Consider the following 9455-nt stretch of genomic DNA (forward strand, 5'->3'; position numbering starts at 1 on the left):
TAGAAAAGTCTGTATCAGGCTCTTCCTGCAAGCGATTTTCAAAAAAAAAAAAAAAAAAACTTGAATGAAATTTGTAAATATATCTTCATATAGTATATTGATTCTTTATAATATATAAAAACATTAAAGTGATTGATTGAATCTAAATATAAAAATCAGTTAAAATAAGGATAAAATTGGGCCGCCCATTCAAAAGTTTTTGGCTTCTACATCGGTCATGTATGTTTTGCTGTCCCGTTTCCTTAGGCCTATGTGCAAGACAATTGTTATACTCACACAAATTTTGTTATTGTTTTAAGTATCTGAAGCTGTGCGATAAAATTAGAAAGTTTGAAGGTGTTTTGGGCATTATACATTCTTGTAGATATGACAACTTATTAAAAAAAATTGTACTAAAAGCTTGTTAAAAAAAAAAAAATTCATCCTAAATAAAGCCTTAATTACTATTGGACTAGTAAATTACTTGTTAAAAATGATATATAAAATTTATTATCAAATAAAAATGTGACTACAATCAATAAAATTAAATTATTATAGCCGTTAGGGGTGAAATTGAGTTGGGTTGATCAGGCAGGCCTAAAATTAAGAATTGGAGATTTTGATCATGACTACAGTGGAGCCCAAAGCTCATTGGAGTAAAATCAATTAATTTTATAAATTAATTACTTACCGATATTATTTATTTATTTTTTAAATTTGTGTTGTGTTCTCAATCGTCATTTTGAGTTTGCCACTCACTCATAAAATTGCTAAATTTGATGAGTTAGCCAATTACTTTAGGGATTTAGAGCCTTAAATTTCTGTTATAAGATTTCAACCATCATTATTCATTAATAATGATATCAATAACTTCATATAGTTAAATTTAGATGTATAAATTATAAAATGTGGCTTAATCTTTCTCAACAATTAAGCCCTAAAATACCTTTTAAAAGTTAGGATAAATATGGACTTATCAATTAATTATATTTTGGATATGCTAATTGAGAGTATAGCACATTTTTAATTAAGTAGAAAGATAGTCATATTTTGTAAATGTGAAAGGATTAAGACAACTAGAACAATAAAAATTAAAATTTCAGGCATAATATCCATAGCCTCGCCTCATAAAATTATATATTCCCTTTCAATTGATCTTGTAAACAAAAAAAAAAATTATAATACTCGTTTGTGTTAGCCTTCCTTCCAATGACCAGGTTAGGAAAATAAAAGTATTAAATTTGACTTATGTTAAGAAAGATAGAGATATATCTAAAAAGATTTGGTTAATCCATATTAGAAATAAGAGTTTGACTTTTAACATGATAGAACTTAGAAAAAGTCAAAAAGAATTCATGTAGTCGCCCCTATATAGTGAGAGAAAGGCTTGATGTTGTTGTTATTATTGTTGTTAAATTTAAAAGCAAATCCAAAGGTATTCAAACTCATCCTAATGCAATTTATATCAAAATATACATGCATATTTTTATTTTGTGCACATTATTAGTGTACATATAATTCATTTAAACACATTTTAATATTAAGATTCATAAAGAAATCATGAAAAGCACATTGCTTAAGATAAACTATGAAAAATAAAAAATCATGCCCATCAATCAATAATAAAAATTTCAATGCATCTGATGGTCAACCGTGTGATCTTTTATTTCATGGAAATCTTTTATTTGGCTCATTAGTAAACAATCCAAGCTTAACCAATGTTTTTCTAATCCTTAACAAACTTGGTGTCCTTTTGTGTTTGGTTTGAGCATTAATGAAAAGAACTGAACAAGATCAAAACTCAACTCATTTGCACTTACCACACAGTAAAATAGTCACCAAGCTACTTTACTCCATAAACAGAAAACTTTCTTCAGAAATAGAAATAAAAACATCTACAGACTCTATCAACCAGACTAGTTGAATCTACCTAATTAAGTTGACAGCCAGAAAATGATTCATTCAAGGTTGGCTTAAGTTCCTTGCAAGTGCCAATGCAATAAAAACAAATTTGAAGAAGACCTAATAGTCAAAAGTTTATCAGCAATTTGCAGGATCACAGGAACTTAAAACATTCATCTGGACAAAACCAGACACCAGAAATACAAAAGTCACAACCATATATGATGCAAAACCCAATACTTGGATATGATTGATCTATGATTGGAGATAATTTTGATCTGCTAACGGTTTTTAGTCAAATTTCTGTTGGTATGTCAGGAAGTCATGGCAGCAAGGACCTGATCAATCCATTTCTGCAAAATGGGGAACCTAAAGGAGCAATTAAGCCAAGACTTTGCATGACCTTCGTACATCGCGGGCTCAGGAAACATTTAGTCTGAGTAGGTTATGAAAATGAATATGGATCACAGCTGAATCATCAAGCAGAACGAGTAATGGGAAGGGAATTAGTACTTACAGTGTTAGGACTAGCCTTTTTCTCTCCTGAATCACCATGTTCGACAACTTTGCCTCTTTGATCTCCATTAATTGCCTCCTCTGTCTCACTGGGCTTCTTTGCCTCATCTTGTTTTGCAAAATTTGAAGGAGATTTCTCATCCCCGTTCATTTCCTTGAAGTAGCTCTCCGTTCGGTGCACGCCATTGATTCCTTGAATTTCATTATTTGCTCTCTCCACCACATTTGGTAATTGGATGTCAGTATCTCTTGTCCTCTCATTATTGTCACACTCAAAATCTCGAATTTTGTTGAGAGGGTCTCCATTGCTGAGTACTGTTCCATTTGGCTTTTCTACATCACTTGATCCAGCAGTTCTGTCTTGAGTATCATCTATAGCTCCATCTGTTATGTGTACCTCAGTATCTGTATTCTTCACTCTTCTTGGAACATGTCGCTTCATTTTTTTTATTACAGAAGTTTTCTTCCTAGAATTGTCTATATATTCAGTATTTTCAGGACACCTTTCCATCCCTCTACTTTTCAATGCATCGTATCTAGCCTTTTCAGCTACTTCTTTAACAATCTTTGCCACTAACTTCTTGATGTCTTTAACATCTGAAAATTCAATCTGAGCATTCTTGTTTACATCTAGATTCCTCCCGCAATCTTGTTTCACACATCTTGATTCAGATGCCTTATCAAGGACATTCAAAGTTAATTTCTCCTTGGTATCTTTATGTCCTGAACTCCTTAAATCCTTTTTATCAAATGAACTGACTGCAGAAGCCCCGCTATTTAAATTCCCTGTATAATTGGACACTTCAATCTCACTTGTTCCATCACTTCTTGCTTTAAATGTTTCACTCCTAGTCCTCCGTTTTGTGATTCCAACTTCTGACGTTTTAACAGCATTCATGCCTTCACTCTTCACAACCTTAACTTGTTTTGCAGCTTTTGGATTATTTGAAGAACCAACAAGCTGAGAGCAAGTTTTGCAATTAGGACAATTATTCCGCATTCATAACAACAAATATCATTTTGTATAGCACATTATGTGGAAAAAATAAGGTCTGACTATTTATACTGACCTCATTGGGGAGGACAATAGAATACCTAAGATAATAAGATTGAAATGAGCCAAAAGAAAACTCACAGGAGAGTTGTCTGCTATCATGGTTCTCTTTAATTTTCCTTTTCTTTGCCCTTTTCCTCCAGAAGCTTCATTTTTCTCTTTCTCTATTTCTGCAATTTCTGTAGTTTCTGCATCATTACACATCACAGTTTTTTATTTTTATCTAGGTAAAAAGATAAAAATTATTTCAAACAAACCACAACTCCTAGCCAAAATTAAATATTATCCACAGCCAAATTAATTTTCCTTGCATAGAAAAAGTTAGTGCAAGGAACTTTTCAGGAATTGTTCTCTCATCAATTTTTTTGATCATGGTAAGGCGTGCATTTAATTCCACAATTGCTGATCATAATCCATTAACACCTATCCAAAAATCATATTATAAATCAGACAAGTAACTTTACAATGAAGGAATAAAAAGCAAAATAGAACTTTATAATCATGGTATTTTTTTCTTCCACATGGAGAGAGAATATCAGAATCAATCAAAATCTATATGCACAAATAGTTAAATGTTTCTATAAAAAAAAATTACTTTTAAGATGACTGACCTTTTGATTCAGAAACTGTTGCCACAGACTGGCCACCAGATTTCATGCGAGTTATATCCTATGAGCAAGAAGTTAACCAACATTTTTGAAATAATCAGGATGCATGATCCAAACTGTAAGATGAATGGACACCTCAAATTATGAAGGAGAAATAAAGCATCACCTCCTCCAGAGTTCTCATAAATAAATCTCTGTTACTGCTCTTTTCTTGACCAAAAATCTGCAAAGCGCAATGAAATCATGCAACCAGATTAAAAAAAAACAAAGTAAAACGAAAACATGTAGATGGATGAAGAGCCTCAATTCAACTCACCTTCTCAATCTTCGAGACACAGTTTGCAGGATCCACGTACATGCTGTAGAGCAACAAATTCTTATTATGATTTAGTCTTAAAAAAATTCATCAATAAAGTGCAGCACCTAATGCAAAATGTAACTTACTGCTCAAAACTTCCATATAGCCGAACCAGAATTTCATCATTCTTTATCTTTTTGGGTTTACAAGACACACATTTCTCATCAGCCACCTTAAAAAAATGAATTTAAAAAAAAAAACTGCTAAAAGTTAATAAAAGAGATGACAAAACATCGGAAGTCTCTAAAACAAAAATGGAAGCATCACAAGATTACGCATTTTCATTGTTCCAATAGGATAGTAAATAATAATGTCACCTTTCATAGGGCACATTATGTTCAAATTTCTTTATTCATTTTCATCTAAAGCTTTATTTGAACTTGAATATGGCCTGACTTTAAACAATTTACCTGAGCTAAGCTAACCTCACCAGATAACCAAATGTTAGTCATGATTATCCATAACAAATCAACATAATTCAATTAGAATGTATAATCAATGCACTAATATTCAAATATTAACAAAATTAGAAAATAAATTAAATAGAATTAACTAACATATTCCACATAAAATACATAAGAAGAATATAGGTTTTATGCAAACATAAATTAAAATTAAATAATCTAATAAATAAGCATTAAATGAGCATTTTACAGAACTCAAATTGAGTTACTTATTAACAAAGAAATATGTTCAAAAACATAAATAAATAGCTATGCTCAAGCTAATTGATTATGTTGCTAGGCTTCTTAACTAATGTTCAAGCTTATTCGATTAAGTGAGCAAACATAAACAAGCATGATGCCCTTAGTCAAATAATTATCATTATCGAGCTTTTCATTGAGTGTATTGATTCGTCTACAGCCAGTCCTCAGCGAACAAAAAAAAAACAGAAAGTCCTTGTTTCCGTACAAAATTTGTAAAAATAAAAAACTATAGGAACTACCTTAAATAGTAAAAATCAACTAACAGAGAAGATGGCTGTAAAATCATTGACCACAGCATACCTGCAAAGGCCACCATGACCCGCCATTGATCCTACTCCATATAATATCCCCCTGCTTGAACTGTTGTACCAACAGATTAGCCATACATTCAATGGGTTCTTCACCATTGCTAGAAGGGTTACTACTACGTAAGCATCTCCCACTCATATTTCCTATTCTCAAAGCAGTCAAAAGCAGTCACCTGAAACCATCCTATCATTCAAAACTATTATAAGACATATAATAACACAACTTTGAGCAAATGAGACCAGAAGTAAAGGCTCCTTGCGTCAATTCCAATTCCATTAATGTTAGAAACAAAGATAACACCGAGTAGATACCATCAATCTGAAGAGCAGAAGGGGACCCAAGATACCTTGGCCATAAGTTATGAAAAAAGAATTGAAGAAACTAAATTTAACACCACATACAAAATACAACACAAATAAATAAAAAGAATTAATAATTGCAACTCTAAATAGTTGGAAAAACGCTAATGATTTAAGATGCTGATAGATTGAAAGAAAATCAACCAAATGCACAAGATGAAGAAAGAGGATATCTCTCCCTACAAGGTTAACGACAGAAACTACAAAATAATGGCTCAAAGAATATCTACAAATATTATATGTCATGCAATTGAATGAAGCGTTCAGCAAAAGGAAAATTATATAAGTTATCAGAAAGAAGCTTCTTAAGCATGAGCTCAAAGACATGGTTAACAGTTTCGAGTCAATCATGCCAGTTTACCAAAAGACTGGGAACAGTGAAACCAAATGTAAGGTACAGAGCTTAAAGCATTTTTGGGTCTTCTGTCAGAAACCTGATAGGCTGTTGCATTAGCTAATTATTGAATAAGAGCAGACCAATAATATAAGCTTCAAAAAGTTAATTTACTTATTTGTCGGTTTGTTTGAAGGAAAAAAAAGACTTCAACACATTAGAGATTAACCAGCTATCTCTTTTACTTGGGGAAAGTGCCGGGTAAGTATAGGTAACTGATAAACTAGCTCGGTGTGACTCTGGATTGTGCATGTTGCAAGTATGTTAAGTCACATAAAGCGGCTTGTAAAAACACAATTAAGAGCGCTATAAGGCTCAGTTCACAATAAACTGAGCGCAAACAATTTACTCTGCTCGCGATTACAAGGCTCATATATCCAAGTTAGTAATGTCACATGCATTTTGCATAGACAATAAAGATAATGTGGCCAACTGTGATAATTGTAACTGAAGGCATTTTCGATGAGGATTTGAGTATTCTATGGCTCTACATTAAATCTTATTATCCCAGATAAAATAATTTTATCCATAAAAATAGTTCTAGTGGACAAGAAATGTCTAGGTTTCTATGATTATAATGACATTTTAAGCATCAGAGGAAATGGCATTATAATGCATGCAATAATTCAATTACATATAGCAATTGAAAAAAGAAAATCCTGTGGAAAAAGGGCCAACTCACATGAAACTTGAGCAAGATCCAATTCATTATCTGTCGCTGATGAAACTCTCATCATTCTTATTTGAAATTAAGTACAGTGGTAAGAAAATTTAATTTCTGTAAATTTTCTTCACAAACTCTCATCCTTACAATATTTTGGTCGGCCCCTTTTACATGTTGTACTCAGCTATAAAACATAAGACACTTTAACTCGATCAAATCCCAAATAAATGTTATGTAAGACTTTAAGATTCCTTAACCCTCCACTCTCTCAACCACTTTCTATTGCCATATTCATTAATTGACTTGCTAATTTATGATATCTTAGAATCCAGGCTTTCCTAAACCCTAAACCATTTTGTCACTCAAAAGTCTGAACACGTGAACGAACCTAAAAACTTTTCCACCTAAAGATGCGATCGCCAAAAGCCTAAACAAAACAAGAATAAAATGAAGAAAAGATAACTTAAAAACTCGCAAGGCGCGCATTTCCCTTCCTTCCACCGTTTATATCACATGCCAAAACCTACTTCGAAAAAGAAGAAGAAGAAGAAATGTCCATAACAGATATCATTTACGGAATGAAATATAACAATTATAGAATCCAAAACCCCAAACATTTCAAAAAAATGCGAGCAGAAGTGTGGAAGAACAACAGAAAATCTGAATATAAAAAGGACAAAATAATGAAGATTTTACAAAATATCAAATACGATGAAAGGATTTAAAAAATGGATTAAGAAAATAGTAGGAATAAAGATTACCAAGAAGAATCGATTATCAAAACGTGAAAATAAAGCAGGAATTCTCAACTCTGAACGCATTTAAGAGGCGTAAGTGCGTAACTGAGCATCGGTGCTGCTCCATCCCTTCATCAGACTGGTCTCGATCATCGAGTACACTACCCGATAAACGGCTCGTTTATCTTGGGGTTTGAAAGGAAATATTTATTATTCGAATTAACTTTTTATTTTCCGAATCCGTAAAAAAAAAACGTATATTATAATAATAAATAATTAAGGGATTTAAAAATTGTAATATTTAATTATATTTAAATTTTATTATTTATATCCATAATAGCCGTTGAAAATGCTTGGCGAAGACTACATCGTCTAGATTTATGAAAGTACACAATAGATTAATATATTTTTTACAAAACTATATATTTATTATTTATTTGAAATATACCCTCACAAATTTGGACGCATTTTATGTCCGGATCCCGCACATAATAATCTTTCATTTCGTTGAGCCCATCCCTCACGCCGCCAGTATCCCTCCACCCATTGATGCTCTCATCATGAGGTCTGTCTTGTCGAGATATATTGAAGCGCTTACTATATGTTGTTATATGATTTTCTTTCTTGAACCTATTGACGCGAAAGCGCTCCAACAAAAATTCTAAACCTCGCAAGTTATGAATCCAAGAGTAAGCATTGGCTATTCCATGTGGTGCTGAAGAAGGGCCCAATCATGTGCTATACGAAATCCGACCATATTTGCTAATTCTTTGTGTAAGTTATATTTGTTGTAGATGGTAAAATTTAGTTGTAAAATATATATATGTTATTATTTCAAAATACAATTCATATAATTTTACTATTTATCTAATATAACATTGTTAGTAAAGGTTAGCAAAGTAGCTGCAAGAGGAGAGAATCATGCCGAGGGTACCGCGGTCGATACCGAGCGCCCAGTGATGTGGCGCTTTTTTATTGGTCTCTAGGCACGTTCAGTGTCTGGACACAATAATCAATCCTTCAAAGAAGATTTAAAAAAAAAAAAAATCAGATGGAGCAAACTTTATAATCATTCATTCAATCCATTATATATTTATATTGCAAGCAATTATATAAAATATTGCAAGTAAATTGAAAGAAAAAAATAATATTATTAATGATAAATAATTCTTCTGGATTTACGGAGCAGTAAGCCCCAGCCCATCAACATCAAAAATACTATTATCATGTGTCAGATAAATTTTTTTTTTTTAGTAGATTTAGGCTTCGTTTGGAACAGCTTTTTTTCTACTTCTTAAAGCATTTTTTAATAAAAAAATTAAATTTTATACTAAAAAGCTGCTTTAAGAAGCAGCAAAAAAGCTGTCTCAAACAAAACTTAGATTGTAAACTTTGGCACAACATATATAAGCTTCATATTTAAAATTTATTGATAAAAAGTTAAGCTCTCAACCAACGAACTTTTATTTGGTCTGGTGAACGTACGTAGAGCTACGTTCGGCTGGCACTAAGATCGCAGGCACAAAACGAGAAATACCGAGCAAATACCGAGCAATACCAACAATAACGAGAAATATCATTATGTGAAGACAAAATACAGAACAATACCGAGCAATACCGAAAAATACTGAGTTTTTTTAGAAAAACTCGATATTTGTTGGGATTACTCGGTATTGCTCGGTATTACTCGGTATTGGTCTTCACAGAGCGGTATTACTCGTTATTACCAAACAATACCTAGCAATACCGACCAAATATCGAGCAAAAACCGAGTAACAATCCTCTGACAGAACGTAGAGCTACGTCCGGTCAAAGGACGTAATAAAAGTTTCTCAACCAATAGACTAAGATGAGCATTGAGCTGGATA

General features: G+C 32.3%; 1 protein-coding gene across 3 annotated transcripts; it reads right to left on the reverse strand.

Annotated features, from left to right (window-relative positions):
• Positions 1-1806: 1806 nt before the first annotated feature.
• LOC110095904 lies at positions 1807-7768 on the reverse strand. 3 transcript variants are annotated; one of them, XM_020821606.2, is made up of 9 exons: positions 7612-7768; positions 5425-5605; positions 4504-4589; positions 4376-4418; positions 4226-4282; positions 4063-4120; positions 3533-3639; positions 2399-3358; positions 1807-2317 (listed from the first exon to the last, which is right to left on the reverse strand). In XM_020821606.2, exons 2-9 carry the CDS (start codon positions 5569-5571, stop codon positions 2204-2206), a joined length of 1572 nt encoding a protein of 523 aa, XP_020677265.1. In that variant the 5' UTR covers positions 5572-5605; positions 7612-7768; the 3' UTR covers positions 1807-2203. The 3 variants fall into 3 exon arrangements, with proteins under 3 accessions (XP_020677265.1, XP_020677264.1, XP_020677267.1); XM_020821605.2 differs by having other exon boundaries at positions 5425-5616; XM_020821608.2 differs by having other exon boundaries at positions 7694-7736.
• Positions 7769-9455: the final 1687 nt, after the last annotated feature.

The sequence above is a fragment of the Dendrobium catenatum genome, unplaced genomic scaffold, assembly GCF_001605985.2.
Source record: "Dendrobium catenatum unplaced genomic scaffold, ASM160598v2 fragScaff_scaffold_1176, whole genome shotgun sequence".
Taxonomy (NCBI): domain Eukaryota; kingdom Viridiplantae; phylum Streptophyta; class Magnoliopsida; order Asparagales; family Orchidaceae; genus Dendrobium; species Dendrobium catenatum.

What these genes read in the sequence shown, in the direction of transcription:
- LOC110095904 (XM_020821606.2), bottom strand. Translation starts at nt 5,571, where the DNA reads ATGAGTGGGAGATGCTTACGTAGTAGTAACCCTTCTAGCAATGGTGAA. An exon ending in GTGTCTCGAAGATTGAGAAG is followed by an intron (nt 4,283 to 4,375) that starts GTGAGTTGAATT and finishes TGCGCTTTGCAG; the next exon opens with ATTTTTGGTCAAGAAAAGAG. An exon ending in TGATAGCAGACAACTCTCCT is followed by an intron (nt 3,359 to 3,532) that starts GTGAGTTTTCTT and finishes ACTTGCTCTCAG; the next exon opens with CTTGTTGGTTCTTCAAATAA.